At 38.4% G+C, this 26,676-nt stretch overlaps 1 protein-coding gene across 1 annotated transcript in view; it reads right to left on the reverse strand.

Moving 5' to 3' along the window:
- Nucleotides 1–6,301: 6,301 nt before the first annotated feature.
- Nucleotides 6,302–26,676, reverse strand: part of LOC128045700 (medium-chain specific acyl-CoA dehydrogenase, mitochondrial) — a 48,746-nt gene continuing 28,371 nt past the window's right edge. Inside the window, exons 9-12 of the mRNA XM_052638153.1 lie at nt 24,822–24,962; nt 24,172–24,267; nt 8,829–9,077; nt 6,302–7,224 (exon numbers count right to left, since the gene is read on the reverse strand). Of these exons, the coding sequence (XP_052494113.1) occupies nt 7,153–7,224; nt 8,829–9,077; nt 24,172–24,267; nt 24,822–24,962 (558 nt within the window). The 3' untranslated portion in view covers nt 6,302–7,152. The remainder of the gene's footprint in view (nt 7,225–8,828; nt 9,078–24,171; nt 24,268–24,821; nt 24,963–26,676) is intronic.

The following is a 26,676-nucleotide window of genomic DNA, read 5'->3' on the forward strand; positions in this document are numbered from 1 at the left end:
CAAGAACATTGGAGTGGGTTGCCATTTCCTTCTCCAATGCATGAAAGTGAAAAGTGAAAAGTGAAAGTGAAGTCGCTCAGTCATGTCCAACTCCTAGCGACCCCATGGACTGCAGCACACCAGGCTCCTCCGTCCATAGGATTTTCCAGGCAGGAGTACTGGAGTGGGGTGCCATTGCCTTCTCCAACTCTGGCACTTTACAGAAGGAAATCACAAAACAAATATTAATAAAATATAAGTTTCCAGATTTCTTGCATCAGTTCTGTCATTTTTCTTGATATATTGGAAAATAAATTCTCTAAATTCTAGAACAAGCTATCTAAGGTTTTTGTTCTTGTTGATCATATAACTAAAAACATCTTAACGGCTTAAGTCCAAGGAAAATATGGTCTTCAATCTACTAAACAGATATCATTAATTCAAGCAAACATATTCTAGTAGAATTAACACCCATTTACTAGTTATTAAATACTAGAAGATTTTAGTAACATTGAGATGTCAGTCATGAAATCCTAAAAGAGTTTAGCATAAAAGTTGAGAGGAAAGAAATTTTTTGATTTATGTTTTTAGTATCTGAGTTAACAAGTTAAAGTTTAAGGAAGAGTTTGGAACAAGCGAAACAACATTCACACATTCACATACCAAACAGACAAAAAAGCAATAATCGTACACTGTCATTACTTTCCAATTTCTCCTTTATATATTAATTACCAAGTAGTAAAACCTGGAACATTTGCTTTTGATCTTCCAAGCAAACAAGTCTGATACATAAAAAAGCAAACTTCAAACTTATTACGCATTTTAAAATTCTGTAATCTATTTTCCCTCTCCCCATCAAAAGATTAGTTGGTTTGTAACCCACAAAAGATCACACTTTATTTCACAAAATTAAAAAGAAAAAAACCCCACAACTCTTCATTGTCTATATACATGATATGAAAATCCTTTTTATAATACAGCCCAATACAGAAATCTTTAAGTTCCTCAAAGGAATATTTAGATGTTCCTCATGTTTCACAAATAAAGTGATAGGTTATACTATTCAGAATGACACTTAGAAAAGAATTTTAGCAAGTTAATAAAAACAAGTATAGAAACACGCTGCAAAGGAAACAGGAGAAAGACTGAGTACAAAATGAGGTAAAAAACTTTTTTTCTTTAAATATTTTATTTCAAGAAGTCAATCTCTACATTAAAAGATGAACCAATCCAAGACATTATTCATTAACATTTCATCAAAAGCACATAGTTCATTTAACTTAGATTTTAATAGGGCTCTCAACTTAAACATCTCTACCTACACTTTTCATATCTTTGATCTAAAACTTCCTACATAAAAATTTTAAGATATTTGTTTCCAAGAAGCTTTTCCTCAAAACAAAAAAAAATATTTCCACATTAACATTTTCATATTTTCTCAAAATTAAATTTGCTACATTAAGAAGTGGAAACCTATCCATGAATCATTTCTATATACTATTAAATTTTAAGCCTAAGCCTTTTTCCATTTTTCTCTAAACTTCATTAAAAAACAAACACTATAGTCACACACATTTTAGTAAAACAAAAATTTCTTGTCCACACTTTTGAAGGAATTAGGTTTCAAATGTTACATATAAGAAAGCACACTACTCTCTTTAACGGTGAGAACTTTCTGTGGCAAATGACATAAGCATAATATTAGCAATGAAATTATATAAAACACTTGATTTTTAAAAACTGTATTGTAACTTTTTAATATGGGATGAAAGCAAATCTGATCACACGTCTATAATCAGACCTGTGATCTCTTTCTTAAAATATCAGTCATCAGGTAATCTCTAAGAGTAAAACAATCCACAGTATTTCAAATTGCAAAGAAATGTTTCCTACCTTGCCTTCTTCTCTTTCTACTGACTCCATTCCAGCCTTCAGATCCATGAGGCCCTTCAATATACTTACATTTGTCCGTATTTCACTTACGTAACAAGTTCATTCTGGTTACTTGTGACTAAAATCTCTTAATTGATAATTATATAATCGCTCAACACATCATCAAAGGTACTTTAATATTTTCATTATGTGGCTTTAGAATACAATTAAATGTCTAGAAGCTTTATGTAGGTGAATTTTTTAACTTAGGTAAATGCAAATTTACATTTGGAACATACATACTACATGTAACTTGTAATTTCAATGTTCAGTTAAGTTCAGTTGCTCAGCAGTGTCCGACTCTTTGCCACCCCATGAACCGCAGCACACCAGGTCTCCCTGTCCATCACCAACTCCCGGAGTCCACCCAAACCCATGTCCATTGAGTGGATGATGCCATCCAACCATGTCATCCTCTGTCATCCCCTTCTCCTCCTGCCCTCAATCTTTCCCAGTATCAGGGTCTTTTCTAATGAGCCAGCTCTTTGCATCAGGTGGCCAAAGTATTGGAGTTTCAACATCAGTCCTTCCAATGAACACCCAGGACTGATCTGATTTAGGATGGACTGGTTGGATCTCCTTGCAGTCCAAGGGACTCTCAAGAGTCTTCTCCAACACCATAGTTCAAAAGTATCAATTCTTTGGCACTCAGCTTTCTTTATAGCCGAACTCTCACATCCATACATGACCACTGGAGAAACCAAAGGAACTAAAAAGCCTCTTGATGAAAGTGAAAGAGGAGTGAAAAAGTTGGCTTAAAGCTCAGCATTCAGAAAACGAAGATCATGGCATCTGGTTCCATCACTTCATGGGAAATAGATGGGGAAACAGTGGAAACACTGTCAGACTTTATTTTGGGGGGCTCAAAAATCACTGCAGATGGTGACTACAGCCATGAAATTAAAAGAGGCTAACTCCTTGGAAGGAAAGTTATGACCAACCTAGATAGCATATTGAAAAGCAGAGATATTACTTTCCCAATAAATGTCTGTCTAGTCAAGGCTATGGTTTTTCCATCGGTCATGAATGGATGTGAGAGTTGGACTGTGAAGACAGCTGAGCGCCGAAGAATTGATGCTTTTGAACTGTGGTGTTGGAGAAGACTCTTGAGAGTCCCTTGGACTGCAAGGAGATCCAACCAGTCCATTCTGAAGGAGATCAGCCCTGGGTGTTCTTTGGAAGGAATGATGCTAAAGCTGAAACTCCAGTACTTTGGCCACCTCATGAGAAGAGCTGACTCACTGGAAAAGACTCTGATGCTGGGAGGGATTGGGGGCAGGAGGAAAAGGGGACGACAGAGGATGAGATGGCTGGATGGCATCACTGAATCGATGGACGTGAGTCTGAGTGAACTCCGGGAGTTGGTGATGGACAGGGAGGCCTGGCATGCTGAGGTTCATGGAGTCGCAGAGTCAGACACGACTGAGCAACTGAACTGAACTGAACTGAACTGAACTGAAGAGGAAATGTATTTGGTCTTTGTCCTCAGTCCCTGGGTGAGTTTGTAACCAAAATTGTGGTGTGCCTGTTGCCACTCAAAAGCCAATAAAGAAGAAAGTTGGGTAGAAAACAATAAATGCTGGAGAGGGTGTGGAGAGAAGAGACCCCTCCTATACTGTTGGGAATGTAAATTGGTACAGCCACTATGGAGAACAGTATGGAGGTTCTTTGTAAAACTAAAAATACAGCTAACCATATGACACTGTATTCCCATTCTGGGGCATATATCCAGAGAAAACATGATCCGAAAAGACACACGCACCCCAATGTTCACTGCAGCACTGTTTACAATAGCCAACACGTGGAAGCAACCTAAATGTCCATCAACAGAGGAATGGATAAGATGTGATATGTACATATACAATAGAATTTTACTCAGCCATTAAAAAGAATGAAATAATGCCATTTGTAGCAACATAGATGGACCTAGAGAATGTCATACTAAGGGAAGTAAGTCATACAGAGAACGAAAAATATAGTGTATGACATCCTTCTATGCAGAATCTAAAAGAAATGATACAGATGAACTTACTTGTAAAACAGACTCAGACTTCAAGAATGAACTTACAGGTGCCAGGAGGAAGGGACAGTTAGGGAGTTAGGGATGGACATGCACACAATGCTATATTTAAAGTGGATAACAAATAAAGACCTATGGAATAGCACATGGAACTCTGCTCTATGTTATGTGGCAGCCTGGATGGGAGAGGAGTTTGGGGGAGAATGGATACATGTATATATATGGCTGAGTCCCTTCACTGTTCACCTGAAACTATCACAACATTGTTAATCAACTATACCCCAATACAAAATTAAAAAGTTGTGTTTTTTTTAATCACCTAAAAACAACAAGAAAAAAAGAAGCAAGTTTTGTGGAACGTTTGCTTTATTTTGGATGCTGGAAACGGCTGGGGTTGGGGGCAAGGAGGAGGGAGACACATATAAAGCCCGACTCACCACAACCTGACAATCAGGGAGAAAGATTTTCTAGACAGAGAGGGCCACATGCAGAAACAGCAGTTAGCTCTGACAGTCATCTTGAAATTGGTCAGGTGGTGGTCTGACCAGTGTCATCTTGATTGCTTTAAATACAGTTAATCTTCAGTTCCAGGGTCAGTTTATTTCTATTTCCTTGAGACAAATTCTCAGAATTGTGGCAGCTTATGTCATGGCTACAGTCTGGTCATTTTGTAGTTAACTTCTTTCACCTGGTGGGGCTTTCAGACTCTATAATACAGCTCACAGGATATGGCTCAGAATACTTTCTATAGCTTTGGAGGAGGAACTAAAGGTTCTTGACTTTGCTCACTGATTAAACAGTTACTGTTTTGTCCTGTTTGACTGCTTTTCTTTGCTTCTGCATTTTCTCACTTCTCTGATTAATAAACTTTTTCTTCAGCTAAAGTTTCCCACAGACAACAGGCAGGTGAAGGACATGGGGAAGTGGGGGTGGTGGTGGGTAAGGACCATAAGGTCCTGCTTCCCTTTCTGTTTTTTTCCCCAATATTTGGTCATGCCTGCTCTAAGTTCATCAATTCCTTGGAATTTCCTGAGCAATAGAAGTACGTTATATTATTCCTAATGAGCTTCTTTCAAAAGATCAAAGTAGGGTTATGCTAATGAAGTGACAGTGTGGGACCCCTAAAGAGGCTCAGGATGGGGCTGATCACCAAAAAGACCAAGTAATTAGAGGGTACTGTTGTGGTCTAGAATGCTGCCCACAGCACACTTCCCCCCTGCCATCCAACATATGCTGAAGCCCTTAACCGTTCTCATGTGAGCATATTTGAAGCTTTGGACTTCAGAGAAGTAATGAAAGTTAAATGAGGTCATAAAGGTATGGTTCTAATCTAATAAAGCTGGTGTTCTTTAAGAAGAAGAGACACCAATGCCTGCTGTCTCCCTACAGTTGTGCACAGACATGAGGCCGGTGAGAACACAATGAGAAGGTGGCATAGTATTACACAAACCAGGATGAAGTCCTCACCAGAAACCAACCGAGATGGTACCTTGGTCTTAGACTTCCAGCCTCCAGAACTGTGAGAAAAAAATTTTCTGTTGTTTAAGCCACTCAGTCTGTGGCATTTTGTTACAGCGACCTTAGCTGACTAATGCAGGTGGGAATTTCAGCCCCACCTGACATCTGGGGAGGAGAGGAAGGCTGAAGATTCTCCATAAAAACTTGAATGATGAGATTCAGGAGTTTCCAGATTACACACTGAACTATGCTTCCAAGGAACACACTGAAGTACTGGAGGGGTGGTGCATTGGGAGAAGTTATGAAACCCTGGTGTCTCTCCTTATACCTTGCTCTTTGCATTTCCTCCTTTGTAATAAACCAGTAAGTGTGTTTTATCTGAGTTCTGTGAGTCATTCTTGCAAATTATCAAACCTGAGGGCAGGGACATGGAATACCCAAATTTGTAATCAAAGTGGACAGAAGTATGGGTAGCCTGGGGATCCAGGATTTATAAGTGGTGTTGAAAGTGAGATACCACTTCAGGCAGAGTGGGCCACAGTTCTTAAACCTGTGGAGTCTGATGATATCTATTCTACATTATTGTCAGAATAAGATTGAACTGTGGATGCCCAGGTGGTATCAGAACTGGAAAATAAGTGACATAAGAAATATCATCTGGTATAACATATTTTAGCGGTATTCAACATTTAGAATTACAAACAAATAGTAAATTCACATTTGGTCCTTTCATTATTCCATCTTGATATTTTCTGTGGTATCTAATAATGCAATCTAATGAAAATATGGACAGCTAACTTTATGCAGTTCAAAATCAAAACATGAATTTTTTTCCCATCATAGTAAATAAGTCAAGTATACACTATTACATGAAATAATAAGACTTTTGAAAAGAATACAAACATACACAAATTGAACAGATACATAACACAGAACAAATTTAAGTTTATTTTTAGAATGTATGTGCATGAAATCAGATTGTACACAACACACCAAAGGTTAACCATAGAGCAACAGAGTCATATAAAAATAATTTAAGGGAAACTGTATTGATTTTTTAAAAATAAGGCAAGTGAAATGTGGGCTCAGAATTATGTGGGTTCAAAATTAAAAACTTCTATATAACTTCTGGTCACTGTTTAAAGGGAGAATATGAACATCAAATTTTTGACTATTACTATACAAAAGAGAAGCCAAATGCTTTCCAAATTGCAGTAAAATTAATTCCTCTAATATAAGACCATTAAGTCTACAAAGTCACTGACAAGTTATTTAAATCCTAGAATATTTTCTCAATGTAAATTTGGAACATTCTGAATACTTTATAAACCTTCTTTTCCGTCTTTGGAAAACCACTGAAATTCCAAGAAATTTCTGTTGCTCTAATTTTCAGAGGTTCAAACAACAAACTAAATGTATTTTTCTAGGTTAATGTAATTCAGGTACAATGGAACTAAAGGAAAACACATAACTCTAATAAAATCAAATGCATTATAGAGAAGGCAAGTCATAAAGTTAAACAAAAGTAGAAAACTTGGGTTGGCCCAAAAGTTCATTCAGGTTTTTTCATAACATTACAGAAAAATCCAAACAAACTTTTTGGCCAACCGAATACTATTAGAATCAGTTATACAGGTTTAGCACAAGAGAATCTATGTTAAAATTTTCACTGGAAAAGAAACCTTAAAGCCCTTCCTCTTTCCTGGAGTTTAAATAGTAGATCTTATTTTAATTACTCAAGAATTATTAACATGGTGATCTGGTTACTTTTTATACCTGCCAATGTGTTCACGGGCTATAATAAGCCTTTGAATTTGTGCTGTACCTTCATAAATCTGGAAGAAAAAGAAAGTAGGTTAAATATAGTTCATATGTAAGTCCTCAGAATTTTAGACAGTACTCTAAACTCCATTCCAATACTAAACTGAATCAAACCACACATATGGTCTATAATCTACAGTGATTCTGAAACCTGATTTTCTGAAAACCATGAAAATACATAATTCTCTAAAGATTAGTTAAAATTGTTATAAGAAGTCTACCAAAATTTTGGAGGACAGTCTTAAAAGGATATTGACTTTCAAAAAGTATTTGGGAAATCTAATGTTTAATGTTGCTGAAATATTAAACCAACTTTTTTGAGCTGTTTTAGCTAGTAGTCACCTTCCGTCATTTTCTATTCTTACTCTCAAACCTGATTTTTACTTTTTGTTCCTAAGGAGCTGAGTTGCTAATGAAAAAAGATCCTGGAAGGATCTGTTTTGGTCAGTTAAGTATTCCTAGAAGACAGCCCTCACTTCCAGTTTAAACTTCTAACTATTTGTTCAGATGCCAGAGAAAAGTAAAAAGGTAATAATTATAGGCTCCAGGGAAGGTAAAGCATTATTAAATAAACTTGGAACTTTAGATAAGGCACAAATTATGGTCCTCAGTTTTTTCAAATCTAAATTGAGGGGCTGCTGCTGCTGCTAAGTCACTTCAGTCATGTCCGACTCTGTGTGACCCCACAGACGGCAGCCCACCAGGCTCCCTCATCCCTGGGATTCTCCAGGCAAGAACACTGGAGTGGGTTGCCATTTCCTTCTCCAATGCATGAAAGTGAAAAGTGAAAGGGAAGTTGCTCAGTCGTGTCCAACTCTTTGCGACCCTGTGGACTGACCACAGCCTACCAGGCTCCTTTGTCCATGGGATTTTCCAGGCAAGAGTACTGGAGTGGGGTGCCATCACCTTCTCTGAATTGAGGGGCTGTTGTCTAAATTTCTTTCTTTAACATTCTATGATTCTACCTCTGGATTTTAAATGACTAGATTTGTCAAATAATTTCCTGGGGCTTGAGGGAAGTAATGGAGGGGATATTGAGAAGCATGGCTTATAAATACTTAAGATACATGTGGCATGAGCATTTATGTCTTATTTACTAAATCACTACTATCTCTTCACTACTATCTCTAAGTTTTCTTAACCATCAATTTAATTTAGAAGACAGAGTCATATCACATTCTCTTCATGTTTTTTTACCTCCCAAATATGACCTCAAGAGTTGTCAGGTAAGATTCAAAATAAAATAATTTAATTAGTTTACATGATATGTAAACTTTTAGGAGAGCAAAGAGTGGGTTACAATTAGCTAGGATGTTAAGAATCAAAGAAGGGTTATTCAGATAAATCTACATGTCTACACTATTTGCTTTGTTAAGCAATTACTTTGTAATTACTTTGCAAAAGTAATTTGCTTTGTTAAGTAATCTTGCTCACTCAAGGCATTTACTTCAAAGTAACATTCTTCTTTGTGTTAATTAGTTCTAAAAATTTAGGCTCACAGCCACACTTATTATGATGATTTATTATTACCTGTGACATAAAATCTTTAAATAATCAGAGATCTGATTAATGAATATTATGTTTCTTAAAAATCAGCCATAATCATTTTTAACATTACCTGATAGATCTTGGCATCCCTCATTAATTTTTCTACAGGATATTCGGCATTAAATCCATTGCCTCCAAAAATCTGAACAGCATCAGAAGCTAACTGATTTGCGATATCTCCAGCATAGGCCTTTGCAATAGAGGCATAATAGGTATTTCGGTGACCAGAATCAACTTCCCAAGCTGCTCTCTGGTAACTCAATCTAGCTAGTTCAACTTTCATTGCCATTTCAGCCAGCAAAAATGATATTCCTTGGTGCTAGAATTAAACAGAAAAAAGTTTAAGGTATTTATTGAATAATTTAAAATTATTTCCCCTGAAACTTTTTTTAACTTTAAAAACTAATTTTAGACTTAAAAAGTTACACTCTGCTTCCTCCAGTGGTAACATATTACAAAACCGTAGTATAATTAACATTGGTAAAATATTATCAGCTAAACTATATACCCTTATGGCAGAAAGTGAAGAGGAACTAAAAAGCCTTTTGGTGAAAGTGAAAGAGGAGAGTGAAAAATTTGGCTTAAAGCTCAACATTCAGAAAATGAAGATCATGTCATCTGGTCCCATCACTTCATCGGAAATAGACGGACAAACAGTGGAAACAGTGTCAGACTTTATTTTTTGGGGCTCCAAAATCACTGCAGATGGTGACTGCAGCCATGAAATTAAAAGACGCTTACTCCTTGGAAGAAAAGTTATGACCAACCTAGATTGCATGTTCAAAAGCAGAGACATTACTTTGCCAACTAAGGTCTGCCTACTTAAGGCTATGGTTTTTCCAGTAGTCATGTATGGATGTGAGAGTTGGAATGTGAAGAAAGCTGAGCGCCGAAGAATTGATGCTTTTGAACTGTGGTGCTGGTGAAGACTCTTGAGAGTCCCTTGGACAGCAAGGAGATCCAACCAGTCCATTCTAAAGGAGATCAGCCCTGGGATTTCTTTGGAAGGAATGATGCTAAAGCTGAAACTCCAATACCTTGGCCACCTGATGTGAAGAGTTGACTCATTGGAAAAGACTTTGATGCTGGGAGGGTTTGGGGGCAGGAGAAGAAGGGGACGACAGGGGATGGATAACATGGCTGGATGGCATCACGGACTCGATGGACACAAGTCTGAGTGAACTCTGGGAGTTGGTGGTGGACAGGGAGGCCTGGCGTGCTGCGATTCATGGGGTCCCAAAGAGTCAGACACGACTGAGCGACTGAACTAAAGTGAACTGAAACTATATACTTTATTGAAATTTGGCCAAGTTTTCCACCAATGTCCTTTCTCTGTTGTAAGATTGCATCCAGGATTCCAACTGAATTTCATTGTTATTTCTTCCTAGTCTTTCCAAAGCTGTTAAGATTCCTCAGTGTTTCCTTCTCTTTCATGACCATTGTGCACTTGTGAAGAATACTAATTGGTTATATTTTGTAGAATGTCCCATAGATTGGGTTTGCATGATGTTTTCTCAGGATTGGAGTGAGATTATACATTTTTGATAAAAAAAAAAATACCACAAAAATTATATGGATACTTCTGAGAGCTCCTGGGATTTTTAAAAGAAAATTGCCATAGACAGTGAAAAATAATGTGGCACTGTTATCAGGTGCTGATGGGAAAATGATAAGGAGAAATTAAATATGTTTTTTATCCTCTAGAGGTTCATAATCAAACAGGGAAAGTGTTAGTCACTCAGTTGTGTCTGACTCTTTGTGACCGCATGCACTGTAGCCCACCAGGCTCGTCGGTCCATGGCATTCTCCAGGCAAGATTACTCGAGTGGGACGCCATGTCCTTCTCCAGAGAATGTCACCAACCAAGGAATCAAACATAGGTCTCTTGCACTGCAGGCAGTTTCTTTACCATCTGAGCCACCAGAGAAGCCTAATCAAATAGGAGACTTATGTAAATATTTTCAATAGGAGACACTAAGTTACCTGTGAGTTATATGGCCAAGATATGTTATAGGATGGAACTATGTCCACCATACCTTGATATGTGAAAGTTTCAAATATGAAGTATGCTTACAACTTTGGAAAAATATATTCATGACCCCAAAAGAGCAGAGGACACATTCTATTTAAAGAGTTAATGAAACATTCTACATGATAGATAACATGTCAGACCACAAAAAAAAGTCTCAATAAGGGTAATAAGGTTGAAATCATGTCAAATGTCTTTTCTGACCACAGCGGTAGAAACTATAAATCAAAAACAGAAACAATCCTGCAAAACACATGAAAAATGTGGAATGTAAACAACATGCTATTTAAAAAAGAAAAACAATGGATCTCTTATGAAATCAAAGAGGAAATTAAAAAAAATACCTGGAGACAAATGAAAACAGAAACATAATGTCCCAAAATCTATGGGACACAACAAAGGCAGTTCTAAGATGGAAGTTTATGGCAATTCAGGCCTTCCTCAAGGATTGAATGAATTAATGCATGCAGTACTATTTGTTGAGAAGTTCACAGTGCAAAACATATCATAAGTGCTAGAAATATAAAGGTTTCCAAAACAGAAATTTTCTACTTGTGCAGAGCTTACATTCTAGTGAGGCAGTAAGAAAGATAGCAGACAAACGCATCCATGATATAATGTTGGGCAGTGCTAAGAGCTATGAAGAAAAAAAGGGAGATCTTCCCAGGTGGCACTAAGTGGTAAAGAATCAGCCTGCCAATGCGGCAGACACAAGAGATACAGGTTCGATCTCTGGGTTGGGAAGATGCCCTGGAGTAGGAAATGGCAACCCACTCCAGTATTCTTGCCTGGAAAATCCCATGGACAGAAGAGCCTGGCAGGCTACCATCCATGGCATCGAAAAGAGCCAGATACGACTAAGCACACATACATCAGTCACAGTCATCATTATATCAAATGTTTCAGGTGTTACTTTACACAAGGTAATCAACCAGACCACCTGACCTGCCTCTTGAGAAACCTGTATGCAGGTCAGGAAGCAACAGTTAGAACTGGACATGGAACAACAGACTGGTTCCAAATAGGAAAAGGAATACATCAAGGCTGTATATTGTCACCCTGCTTATTTAACTTATATGCAGAGTACATCATGAGAAACGCTGGGCTGGAAGAAGCACAAGCTGGAATCAAGATTGCTGGGAGAAATATCAATAACCTCAGATATGCAGATGACACCACCATTATGTCAAAAAACGAAGAGGAACTAAAAAGCCTCTTGATGAAAGTGAAAGAGGAGAGTGAAAAAGTTGGCTTAAAGCTCAACATTCAGAAAACGAAGATCATGGCACCTGGTCCCAACATTTCATGGGAAATAGATGGGGAAACAGTGGAAACAGACGTTACTTCTTTGGGCTCCAAAATCACTGCAGATGGTGACTGCAGCCGTGAAATTAAAAGACGCTTACTCTTTGGAAGAAAAGTTATGACCAACCTAGATAGCATATTCAAAAGCAGAGACAGGGGGGCGGTCCTAAGATGGTGGAGGAATAGGAGGGGGAGACCACTTTCTCCCTCAAAAATTCATCAAAAGAACATTTCAATGCTGAGTAAATTCCACAAAACAACTTCTGAATGCTGGCAGAGGACATCAGGCACCCAGCAAAGCAGATCATTGGCTTCAAAAACAGGTAGGAAAAAACATAATAAGACGAGAAAAGAGACTAAGGAGGTAGGGAGGGAGCTCCATCCCGGGAAGGGAATCCCGTCCCGGGAAGAGACTCAAAGGAGAGGTTTCCAAACACCAGGAAACATTCTCGCAGCTGAGTCTGTGGCGAGCTTTGGAAGCACAGAGGGCAACATAACAGGAAGGAAAAATAAATAAATAATTAAAACCAAGAGATTACGAGCCCAACAGTAACTCCCCCAGCGGAAAAGCAGCGCAGACGCCTGCATCTGCCACTAGCAAGTGGGGGCTGGGCAGGGAGGAGCGGGATCGCAGCCGGCAGTGCTTTTTAAGAATCAGGCCGCGGGAGGCGCCGGCTACAGTGCTTTTTTGAGAATCGGGCCGGAACACCCCACGCGTGGACAGAGCGAACTAACTTGGGCTAGCAAACCAGACTGTGGGATAGCTACCACACGAAACGCTCAAACATAAGACACCGCCAGGACCATGCACAGAACAAAGGACAGATCGGAAATAGCCGGCTGCAGACCATCCCCCTCCGGTGACAGGCAGCCAGAGCCTTAAGGGCTGGAAGGGGGCAATAGCAACCCAAGAGAGACATTACCTGCCAAAATGCAAGCAGGCTTCTTTGTTAACTAAGACTTCTGGGGGTTCTGGACAGTCATCATCCGCCTGAGAAGGAATGCCAGTGGTACACCCAGAAAACTGAGCAACAGGAAAAGGCCATAGTCACAGCGATTGCGCTCGCCAAACTGCTGAGCTACTCGGACCTGGGAAGGGCACAAAACGCAGGCCCAACCAAATCTGCGCCTCTGAGGGCTTGCTGAGCGCCAAGCCTGAGCGGCTTAGACCGGGGAGGTACATGAAGCCTAGGGCCGGCCTCAGATGGTTCCCTGGCGGAGCTACGTAGAGCCTGAGTGGTATGCACCACGAGCAGGGGCAAGCCCAGAGTGGATGAGACACTGCAAGCACATGCCAGTAATATTTGTTTGCAGCATCCCTTCCTCCTCACAGCGTGACTGAATAGTGAACCTAGTGTGTCCACCACTGCCCTCCCTGTGTCAAGATGGAAATCAGAATCTGAAGAGACCAGCAAACAGAGGAAGTTAAACAGAGGGAACTGCCTTGGAAGTGACTCCACACAACCCATAACACCAGAGAAAGGGCCAGATACACCTTTACTACTTTTACAATCTTTTTTTTTTTTTTTTTGAGTTGATGGGGTTGCATGATTGTTTTTTCTTCTTTTTTGTTTTTCCTTTTTTTTTTAAACTTTCTTAAAATTTTAAGTACTCTATTGCTCTAATATTTTTAATAATTCTTGTAGCTTTGGGTTTTTCCTTTTTTCTTGTTTGTTTGTTTTTTCTTTTTTTTTTCCTCTTCTTCTTCTTTTCTTTAATATTGTATTTTTGAAACTTCAATCTCTACTCCAGATTTTCAATCTTTGCTTTTTGGTATTTGTTGTCAATTTTGTACATGCAAAAACCCAATCTTCAGTACCCAATTTTACCTGAGAGCGAGATTACTGGCTTGACCACTCTCCCCTCCTTTGGACTCTCCTTTTTCTCCACCAGGTGTCCTCTGTCTCCTCCCTCCCCCATCTCTTCTCTACCCAACCCTGTGAATCTCTGTGTGTTCCAGTCGGTGGAGAACACTCAGGGAACTGGTTACTGGCCGGATCTCTCTCTCTCCCTTTCATTGCCCTCTTTTATCCTCCTGGCCACCTCTGTCTACCTCCTCCCTCTCCTCTTCCCTGTATAACTCCATGAACACCTCTGAGTGGTCCAGACTGTGGAGTGTACATAAGGATGTGATTACTGGCTAGCTTGCTCTCTCCTCTTTTGATCCCACCTCATCTCATTCCAGTCACCTCTAACTACCCCCTCCCTCTTCTCTTCTCCTTGTAACTCAGTGAACCTCTATGGGTGACCCTCAATGTGGAGAAACCTTTCATCTTTAACCTAGATGCTTTATCATCAGTGCTGTATAGATGGAGAAGTCCTGAGGCTAGGGTAAAAATAAAACTGAAAACCAGAAGCAGGAGGCTTAAGTCCAAATCCTAAGAACATCAGAGAAATCCTGAATCCAGGGAACATTAATCAATAGGAGCTCATCAAACACCTCCATACCTACACTGAAACCAAGCACCACCCAAGGGCTAACAAGTTCCAGAGCAAGACATACCACGCAAATTCTCCAGCAACACAGGAACACATCCCTGAGCTTGAATATACAGGCAGCTAAAACTACTCCAAAACCATTGACGTCTCACAACCCATTACTGGACAATTCATAGTACTCCAGAGAGAAGAAATCCAGCTCCACCCACCAACTCCAACACAAGTCTCCCTAACCAAGAAACCTTGACAAGCCACTGATACAATGCCACCCACAGCGAGGAAACTCCATAATAAAGAGAACTCCACAAATTCCCAGAATATAGAAAGGCCACCACAAACGCAGCAATATAACCAAGATGAAGAGATAGAGGAATACCCAGCTAGTAAAGGAACAGGAGAAATGCCTACCAAACCAAACCAAAGAGGAGGAGATAGGGAATCTACCTGAGAAAGAATTCCGAATATTGATAGTGAAAATGATCCAAAATCTTGAAATCAAAATGGAATCACAGATAAATAGCCTGGAGACAAGGATTGAGAAGATGCAAGAAAGGTTTAACAAGGACCTAGAAGAAATAAAAAAAGAGTCAATATATAATGAATAATGCAATAAATGAGATCAGAAACACTCTGGAGGCAACAAATAGTAGAATAACGGAGGCAGAAGATAGGATTAGTGAAATAGAAGATAGAATGGCAGAAATAAATGAATCAGAGAGGAAACAAGAAAAACGAATTAGAAGAAATGAGGACAACCTCAGAGACCTCCAGGACAATATGAATTGCTCCAACATTCGAATCATAGGAGTCCCAGAAGAAGACAAAAAGAAAGACCATGAGAAAATTCTTGAGGAGATAATAGTTGAAAACTTCCCTAAAATGGGGAAGGAAATAATCACCCAAGTCCAAGAAACCAAGAGAGTTCCAAACAGGATAAATCCAAGGTGAAACACCCCAAGACATATATTAATCAAATTAACAAAGATCAAACACAAAAAACAAATATTAAAAGCAGCAAGGGAAAAACAACAAATAACACACAAGGGGATTCCCATAAGGATAACTGCAGATCTTTCAACAGAAACTCTTCAGGCCAGGAGGGAATGGCAAGACACACTTAAAGTGATGAAAGAAAATAACCTACAGCCCAGATTACTGTACCTAGCAAGGATCTCATTCAAATATGAAGGAGAAATCAAAAGCTTAACAGACAAGCAAAAGCTGAAAGAATTCAGCACCACCAAACCAGCTCTCCAACAAATACTAAGATATTCTCTAGACGGGAAACACAAAAAGGGTGTATAAACCCGAACCCAAAACAATAAAGTAAATGGATCACACTTATCAATAATTACCTTAAACATAAATGGGTTGAATGCCCCAACCAAAAGGCAAAGACTGGCTGAATGGATACAAAAACAAGATCCCTATATATGCTGCCTACAAGAGACCCACCTCAAAACAAGGGACACATACAGACTGAAAGTGAAGGGCTGGAAAAAGATATTCCACGCAAATAGAGACCAAAAGAAAGCAGGAGTAGCAATACTCATCTCCGATAAAATAGACTTGAAAACAAAGGCTGTGAAGAGAGACAAAGAAGGCCAGTACATAATGATCAAGGGATCAATCCAAGAAGATATAACAATTATAAATATATATGCACCCAACATAGGAGCACCACAATATGTAAGACAAATGCTAACAGCATGAAAGGGGAAATTAACAATAACACAATAACAGTGGGAGACTTTAATACCCCACTCACACCTATGGACAGATCAACTAAACAGAAAATTAACAAAGAAACGCAAACTTTAAATGATACATTAGACCAGTTAGACCTAATTGATATCTATAGGACATTTCACCCCAAAACAATGAATTTCACCTTTTTCTCAAGTGCTCACAGAACCTTTTCCAGGATAGATCACATCCTGGGCCATAAATCTAACCTTGATAAATTCAAAAAAATCGAAATCATTCCAAGCATCTTTTCTGACCATAATGCACTAGGATTAGATCTCAATTACAGGAGAAAAACGATTAAAAATCCAAACATATGGAGGCTGAACAACACGCTTCTGAATAACCAACAAAACACAGAAGAAATTAAAAAAGAAATCAAATTATGCATAGAAACGAATGAAAATGAAAACACAACAACCCAAAACCTGTGGGACACTATAAAAGCAGTGCTAAGAGGAAAGTTCATAGCAATACAGGCATACCTCAAGAAACAAGAAAAAAGGCAAATAAATAACCTAGCTCTACACCTAAAGCAACTAGAAAAGGAAGAAATGGAGAACCCCAGAGTTCGTAGAAGGAAAGAAATCTTAAAAATTAGGGCAGAAATAAATGCAAAAGAAACAAAAGAGACCATAGCAAAAATCAACAAAGCAAAAAGCTGGTTCTTTGAAAGGATAAATAAAATTGACAAACCATTAGCTAGACACATCAAGAAACAAAGAGAGAAAAATCAAATCAATCAAATTAGAAATGAAAATGGAGAGGTTACAACAGATAACACAGAAATACAAAGGATCATAAGGGACTACTATCAGCAGTTATATGCCAACAAAATGGACAACGTGGAAGAAATGGACAAATTCTTAGAAAAGTTCAATTTTCCAAAACTGAACCAGGAAGAAATAGAAAATCTTAACAGACCCATCACAAGCACGGAAATTGAAACTGTAATCAGAAATCTTCCAGCAAACAAAAGCCCAGGTCCAGACGGCTTCACAGCTGAATTCTACCAAACATTTCGAGAAGAGCTAACACCTATCCTACTCAAACTCTTCCAGAAAATTGCAGAGGAAGGTAAACTTCCAAACTCATTCTATGAGGCCACCATCACCCTAATACCAAAACCTGACAAAGATACTACAAAAAAAGAAAACTACAGGCCAATATCACTGATGAACATAGATGCAAAAATCCTCAACAAAATTCTAGCAATCAGAATCCAACAACACATTAAAAAGATCATACACCATGACCAAGTGGGCTTTATCCCAGGGATGCAAGGATTCTTCAATATCCGCAAATCAATCAATGTAATTCACCACATTAACAAATTGAAAAATAAAAGCCATATGATTATCTCAATAGATGCAGAGAAGGCCTTTGAAAAAATTCAACATCCATTTATGATAAAAAACTCTCCAGAAAGCAGGAATAGATGGAACATACCTCAACATAATAAAAGCTATATATGACAAACCCACAGCAAACATTATCCTCAATGGTGAAAAATTGAAAGCATTTCCCCTAAAGTCAGGAACAAGACAAGGGTGCCCACTTTCACCGCTACTATTCAACATAGTTCTGGAAGTTTTGGCCACAGCAATCAGAGCAAAAAAAGAAATAAACGGAATCCAAATTCGAAAAGAAGAAGTAAAACTCTCACTGTTTGCAGATGACATCATCCTCTACATAGAAAACCCTAAAGACTCCACCAGAAAATTACTAGAGCTAATCAATGAATAAAGTAAAGTTGCAGGATATAAAATCAACACTCAGAAATCCCTTGCATTCCTATACACTAATAATGAGAAAGTAGAAAAAGAAATTAAGGAAACAATTCCATTCACCATTGCAACGAAAAGAATAAAATACTTAGGAATATATCTACCGAAAGAAACTAAAGACCTATATATTGAAAACTATAAAACACTGATGAAAGAAATCAAAGAGGACACTAATAGATGGAGAAATATACCATGTTCATGGATTGGAAGAATCAATATAGTGAAAATGAGTATACTACCCAAAGCAATCTACAGATTCATGCAATCCCTACCAAGCTACCAGCGATATTTTTCACAGAACTAGAACAAATAATCTCAAGATTTGTATGGAAATACATAAAACCTCGAATAGCCAAAGAAATCTTGAGAAAGAAGAATGGAACTGGAGGAATCAACTTGCCTGACTTCAGGCTCTACTACAAAGCCACAGTCATTAAGACAGTATGGTACAGTATAGTACTGGCACAAAGACAGAAATATAGATCAATGGAACAAAATAGAAAGCCCAGAGATAAATCCACACACCTATGGACACCTTATCTTCTACAAAGGAGGCAAGTATATACAATGGAGTAAAGGGAATCTCTTTAACAAGTGGTGCTGGGAAAACTGGTCAACCACTTGTAAAAGAATGAAACTAGATCACTTTCTAACACCACACACAAAAATAAACTCAAAATGGATTAAAGATCTAAATGTAAGACCAGAAACTATAAAATTACTAGAGGAGAACATGGGCAAAACACTCTCCGACATACATCACAGCAGGATCCTCTATGATCCACCTCCCAGAATACTGGAAATAAAAGCAAAAATAAACAAATGGCATCTAATTAAAATTAAAAGCTTCTGCACAACAAAGGAAACTATAAGTAAGGTGAAAAGACAGCCTTCTCAATGGGAGAAAACAATAGAAATGAAGCAACTGACAAACAACTAATCTCAAAAATGTACAAGCAACTTATGCAGCTCAACTCCAGAAAAATAAACGACCCAATCAAAAAATGGGCCAAAGAACTAAATAGGCATTTCTCCAAAGAAGACATACGGATGGCTAACAAACACATGAAAAGATGCTCAACATCACTCATTATTAGAGAAATGCAAATCAAGACCACAATGAGGTACCATTTCACACGAGTCAGAATGGCTGCAATCCAAAAGTCTACAAGCAATAAATGCTGGAGAGGATGTGGAGAAAAGGCAACCCTCTTACACTGTTGGTGGGAATGCAAACTAGTACAGCCACTATGGAAAACAGTGTGGAGATCCCTTAAAAAACTGCAAATAGAGCTGCCTTATGACCCAGCAATCCCACTGCTGGGCATACACACTGAGGAAACCAGAATTGAAAGAGACACATGTACCCCAATGTTCATTGCAGCACTGTTTATAATAGCCAGGACATGGAAACAACCTAGATGTCCATCAGCAGATGAATGGATAAGAAAGCTGTGGTACATATACACAATGGAGTATTACTCAGCCATTAAGAAGAATACATCTGAATCAGTTCTAATGAGATGGATGAAACTGGAGCCAATTATACAGAGTGAATTAAGCAAGAAAGAGAAACACCAATACAGTATACTGACACATATATACGGAATTTAGAAAGATGGTAATGATGACCCTGGATGCGAGACAGCAAAAGAGACACAGATGTATAGAACGGACTTTTGGACTCTGAGGGAGAGGGAGAGGGAGAGGGTGGGATGATTTGGAAGAATGGCATTGAAACATGTATACTATCTTGTAAGAAACGAAGTGCCAGTCTATGTTCGATACAGGATACAGGATGCTTGGGGCTGGTGCATGGGGATGATCCAGAGAGATGATATGGGGTGGGAGGTGGGAGGGGGATTCAGGATTGGGAGCTTGTATACATCCGTGGTGGATTCATGTCAATGTATGGCAAAACCAATACATTACTGTAAAGTAAAATAAAGTAAAAAAAAAAAAAAAGAAAGAAAGAAAGAAAGAAAAAAAAGCAGAGACATTACTTTGTCAACAAACGTACATTAATCAAGGCTATGGTTTTTCCAGTGGTCACGTATGGATGTGAGAGTTGGACTGTGAGGAAAGCTGAGCACCGAAGAATTGATGCTTTTGAACTGTGGTGTTGGAGAAGACTCTTGAGAGTCCCTTGGACTGCAAGGAGATCCAACAAGTCCATTCTAGAGGAGATCAGCCCTGGGTGTTCTTTGGAAGGAATGATGCTAAAGCTGAAACTCCAGACTTTGTCCACCTCATGCGAAGAGTTGACTTATTGGAAACGACTCTGATGCTGGGAGGGATCGGGGCCAGGCAGAGAAGGGGACGACAGAGGATGAGATGTCTGGATGGCATCACTGACTCGATGGACGTGAGTCTTAGTGAACTGAGGGAGTTGGTGATGGACAGGGAGGCCTAGCGTGCTGCGATTCATGGGGTTGCAAAGAGTCAGACACGATCGAGTGACTGAACTGAACTGAACTGAATCAAGGGTACATTCTTTAGTGAAATGAATGAGGAAGTGGATATCTGCCTGGAGGAATAAACATAAAAACAACAACAAAAGTCACTGTGGAGGACAGAAGACCACTGCAAGTACTCTGGATTTTGATCTGAGTGTGATGAGAAGATATTGAAAGAATTTTGAGCATAAAGTGGTTAAAAAAAGAGATATAAGTTTTCTTTCTAAGTATAACTTATTTCAGTCTCAAGTCCCAAATAGTGTTTCTCTTCATTCATTTTCCCACCAAGACATGGAAATCATGGGGAAAGAGGTATTGCCTCCTAGCGATAATAATCAATTCAAATGACAGTTACTCATAAGGTATTCTTTCATATCATCCCAAACTACTCCAACTTTAACCTGTATGGAGGATTTTGACGAGACAAAGGAGTAGGCAGTTAAGGCCTACTATTAAGAGATTTTATCATCCTGTAATTTGTTATCAGTGTTCCTAGTTTTACTTTTTGATAAGAAAAAGTACCATCCTCTGCTTTTGTCAGTTTTCTTTACCCACAGCAAGTTAAGCACTAGAGGATAGTGACACAGTGTTCTCTTGAAGAGAGAAGTAGTAATAACAACAATGAGAAACATGGGAGTGAACAGGAGAGCTATGATTAAAATACTACACTCAATAATGTCCCTTAAAACAAAACTAAAAAAAAAAATCTTATTTTTTGAAGTAACAGACCAAAGCTATGTATAAATCAGTAGCTTAATATCTCCTTTGTTTAGCTTAGAAAAGTAGTAAGCAAAAACACACTTTCTATACTTAACAGTAAGAGCCCATAGAGGCAAAAATATCATTGTGCAGATAGTAAGAATACAAAAAAGAATCTTTAGAGTCTGTAAGAAAAGGAACATAAAATATTCTATTTTGAGTTGAAAATAGCCAGAAGAATATCAGATAGTTGGTGAGAAGGACCTGAAAATGATGTTATCTGTTTATGATTAAACTAAACTAATACTTAATAATAAACATACATTTCACTAATCTGTATACATATAGCTCTGGTGACATAAATGAGCTAATATAAACTCTCTTTTTGTCCATAAACACAAAGAAATGTTTGACTTAAAAACAAAACAAGGGGGCTTCCCTCATGGCTCAGTGGTAAAGAATCTGCCTGCTAATGCAGGAGACACAGGTTTAATCCCTGGTCCAGGTAGATTCCACATGCCATGGAACAACTAAGCAAGTGTGCCACAAATATTGGGCCTGTGCTCTCGAGCCCAGGAGCTGCAACTACTGAGCCCATGTGCCAACTGTTGAGACCTCTGCACTCCAGAACCTGTGTCAGGCAACAAGAGAAGTCACTCCAATGAGAAGCCTGCTTACCACAACTAAGAGAGTAGACCCTGCTCACTGCAACTAGAGAAAAGCTCGCAAGTATAGCAACAAAGACCTAACACAGCCAAAAATAAAGTTATTTAAAAAATAAAAGCAAAATAAAACAACTCAAAGGAAAGAAACTAATCTCCAAGGGCCTCCAAAAATTTAATCCTGATTGAGAAGCAATGACATGGGAAAGGAAAAAAAAATCAGACTGAGATTTGAGTCTAATGTGATAGGAGTTGGAGTTTTAATGAACACAGAACAGGAGACATGTGAGAATGAAAAAGATGAGGGGCTGAAATTGAGATTCTCTGCCTATAAGAACTTCTCTTTCCTAAGGAAGAACTAAAAGTCTCAGCTCATCAAGGCAAGAAGGCCACAAAGAAGCTTATTTCTTGCCCAAGATTCTGTCTGGGAGATTTTAAAAAGGAATCTCTTTTAAGCATGTAGTCAATGTATACAGCTGTGGTATAGGATTTCACAAGTGGAGAAATTCATGTGAAAAAAACAGCTCTAAGAATGCTGAAACCTCTGGGCTACCTGATAAAAAGTATAAAAAAGTATGAAAACTGGTCTCTTGAATACTTCCACAATGCATTGAAGGAAACTAATGAATGCTGCTGCAGATAAGCTTATAAGCAAAAATCAAGACAGGAAAAAACGGTCATAAGAGAGATCAGATGAACTAGGCCAAAATATTAGCCACCCTAAGAACTTGAAATAACAGAAAAAAAATCAGAAAGTGACTATAACTGAAGTTTTATATAATTAAAGAGATAAAAAAGGAGAAAGAAAAGCTATGTTGAAAAACCAGGCCACCATAAAAGAAAGGGTAGAAATGAAAAAGAACCAAACATAAATTCTATAAATGAAAGAAGTCATTAAATGGATTGAAGAGGAGATTAGATGTAGGGTTAAAAAAAACTGAAAAGCAAATCTGAGAAAGTTATCCAGATTATAGCAAAAATAAATTACATAACTGAGGTTGAGATACAGAAGTATACTAATCCAAGTTTCATCTATAGACCACAAATTGTTACTGGACTGGTTCATGATACACAAAGTGAGAGTAAGCATTTGTAACAATTTGATAGTGTTGTGACATTCTTATTTTATAAAAATAATGGTACACAGCTGACTGGAAATTAAAACATATCTTCTACCAGATAGTTTGAGAACCACTAACACATAGGGATAGAAATAGGGACTGTCCACTGTGCAATCAATAGTTACAGGAGTTATAGAAGAGAATACAGACAATGGGGAAGCATAAATGTTTGAAAAGGTAAGATTAAAAAGTTCTTGAGAACTGCCTGACAATCCAGTGGTTAGGACTCTGAGTTTTCATTGCTCCAAGGGCCCAGGTTCAATCCCTGGTTGGGGAATTAAGATCCCACAATACATGCTGCGTGGCCAAAAAACAAACAACAATAACAAATAGTACTAAAATTGGTTGATTATTTGATAAACAAGAAGACATGAGAAGTAACACGGATTAAGAGCATGAAGTAGAACCCTGGATCTATGATTTCTAAATTGTATGTTCTTGGACAAATTATTTATTCTAAGCTGCAGCTTCCTGGTCTTTAATGGAAACTGTATAAAATACGGTGGCTCAGAGGGTAAAAGCATCTGCCTGCAGTGCGGGAGACCCGGGTTCAATCCCTGGGTCGGGAAGATCCCCTGGAGAAGGAATTGGCAACCCACTCCGGTACTCTTGCCTGGAAAATTCCATGGACAGAGGAGCCTGGTAGGATACAGTCCATGGGGTCGCAAAGAGTCAGACATGACTGAATGACTTCACCAATGGAAATTGTAGTACAAATAAAAAAGAGTATACTGGTGGAATTAGATAATACAGGCACTTAAATATTAGGTGTTCTTTTTTCTTCTTAATTAACATAAATCCCAAAGCAGACAACAGATATTAATAGTAGCAGAGTCTAAAGAAGATCTACTCTTGGGACTTCCCTGGTGGTCCAGTGGCTAAGACTCCACGTTCCCAGTGCAAGGGGCTGGAGTTCAATCCCTGGTCAGATAATTAGATCCTACATGCTGCAACTAAGACCTAGTGCAGCCAAATAAATTTTTATATACACACACACACACACATATGCAAATCTATTCTTAAAACCCACCCTGACACTTTCACTTCACATTATCTTCTTGTTACCAAAGCAGAAATAAACTATTTTTTATTTAAAAGATAGTTTTCAAATATTAAGTGAAAACGAATGGTTTCACATTTGAACAAAACAAGTATAGTATTATAATTACCTCTATAAGCAGCTTTCCAAAAGTTTTTCTGTCCAGGGCATACTTGGTAGCTTCATCCAAAGCTCTCTGTGCTAGTCCCACAGCAGCAGCTGCAACCTAGCATTACATTTTACAAAGCAGAAGTTCACGTTGTCTTTAAAACACACATATGATGGCTACTTGCCTAAAATCTAAGTTAAAGTTTGCACAAGGAGAAGCTGACCTATACCTTAAGGCAATAAAGTGTGGGGGAAATGACAAGCATTTTAATTTATATTTTATACGAATTAAAGGTTAATGGAAGGCATTTGCAAGGCACAGGATCATAGCCTACAGATAAATCATTCTTTCTGTTTAACAGGGAAAGCTTCTCAGGGGAAATATTCCTATTGAGTGAGGCAAGAGGAATGAGTACACATCAGCAGGAATGATTAAATTAAATGTGAAATGCTTCTTTGTAAATCTAACAACTATAGTAATTTTGCTCTTACTAAAATAATTTCTATAACAGCAAGAATGTTGAAGAATTCTTAGGAAAAAAAAAAACCCTCCATCTTTAATAAAAGCAGATATTTAAAAAGAAATACAGACCAAGCAAACAATGTTAAAGCAAAACTATTCAATATAATAAATGAAAACTCCCATAAAGGTTATTAAGCCATTTTACTTACTGGTGGTCTGGTTTTATCAAATGCTCCCATTGCAATTTTGAAACCAGCTCCCTCACCAATTAAAACATTTTCCTTAGGCACTCTCACATCTTCAAAGACAATGCCTCTTGTATCTGAACATCGCTGGCCCATATTTAATTCCTAATAAGGAAAACAATATGTAGTATGAAACATATTTTGAGCTAGCATAAATTCTTGCTTTAAGCACTGTTAAAGACTTTGAGATTTTCTGCAATTGCCTATTTATATGGAGGTGGACAAACTATGGTTTGTAACGCCTATTTTCTAAATATAGCTTTACAGAACTACAGTCACACCTATTCATTTACATATTCTCTGTGGCTACTTTCTTGCTCCAATGGTAGAACTGAGTATTTGTGACAGAGACCAATTGGCCCTCAAAATCTAAAATACTTGTGTATGCTATATCTTTGAAAAAAAAAGTTTGTGAAACTCTCATCTAAAAGAATGTTTCACAAACTCTGAAACTGTTGACTACAAATTGTCACTTACCTGTCAATGACAAATGGCACTTGTTGAGAGCATCTGCCAGTGACTGAACAATAAGGGCAGCCGCCATTTGCCTCTGCAGAGATTGAACCCTGTGGGGCTGTAGCTGCTGACTTTACCTCCCCAGGGAGTTCAGGGTGGAATGAGGCACTCTGTGCTCCAGGGAATCTGGCAGAACAGGTCTTTAGATGTGTGCTGTGTGCTAAGTTACTCAGTCATGTCCGACTCTTTATGACCGCATGGACTAGACTATAGCCCGCCAGGCTCCTCTGCCCATGGGGACTCTCCTGGCAAGAATACAGGATTGGGTAGCCTATCCCTTCGCCAGGGTATCTTCCTGACCCAGGAATTGAACCCGGGTCTCCTGAACTGCAGGTGGATTCTTTACCAGCTGAGCTACCAGGGAAACCCTGGTAAAGACCTACCAGTTCTTTTGATAGTTGGATATTTTCAGGAACTGATTTCATGATCCCACAGAGTCTCCTGGGAAACTTAACAGTCCTATTAAGACACTCCTCCTTCCCATTTCCCTCTGGTGGCTCAGACATTAAAGAATCTGCCTACAATACAGGAGACCTGGGTTTAATCCCTGAGTCAAGATCTCATGGAGAAGGGAATGGCTGGAAAAATCACTAAATCCCTTCACGGTGACATTAGCTCCTAGGGACTAGCAGAAAACCTCTGTAAAGTAAGCACTTGATTGCACTGAACTCCCCCTTCACCAAGATCTTATATATTGACGTTCCCTGACTGCCGCTTTGGAGCTGTCTCTCAGAACTATCTGAGGTCCTGTCTCACAGGCTGCAGTCCTCGTTTTGCCCCAAATAAAACTTAACTCACAGCTCTCAAGTTGTTCATCCTTTTTCATCAACAAAACCAACAGTAGTCTAAAGTTTACATGTACATATTACCCACAAAGACAAATTTCATTGTATGTTTGAAGACTATCTTTTTACCACAAATGTCAGTAAAAGCATTTAACATAATTTGCTTTGGAACATTTAATTTTAGCTTAACAAATAGAACTAGCAATGTACTGAGTAAAAGCTGAACTTCTATTAATATTTATCTCTACCTCTGAGAATTAGGTGTTCTGAGATAGAATTTACATATAGAAAAATTAACTCTTTTAACGTATACATTTCTAATAGTTTTGACAGATGTATATGTACTAACTATCACCACAATGAAGATATTTCAGCACGCCTAAAAGTTCCTTTGTACTCTCTTAGTCAATTCCCTTACTCTACTCCCAATCCCAAGAAATCACCAATCTGATTTCATCCATAAGTTTTTCCTTTTCCAGAATGTCATATAAATGGAATAAGGTGATCCTACTGTGTCT

Source organism: Budorcas taxicolor, chromosome 3 (genome assembly GCF_023091745.1).
Source record: "Budorcas taxicolor isolate Tak-1 chromosome 3, Takin1.1, whole genome shotgun sequence".
Classification (NCBI taxonomy): Eukaryota; Metazoa; Chordata; class Mammalia; order Artiodactyla; family Bovidae; genus Budorcas; species Budorcas taxicolor.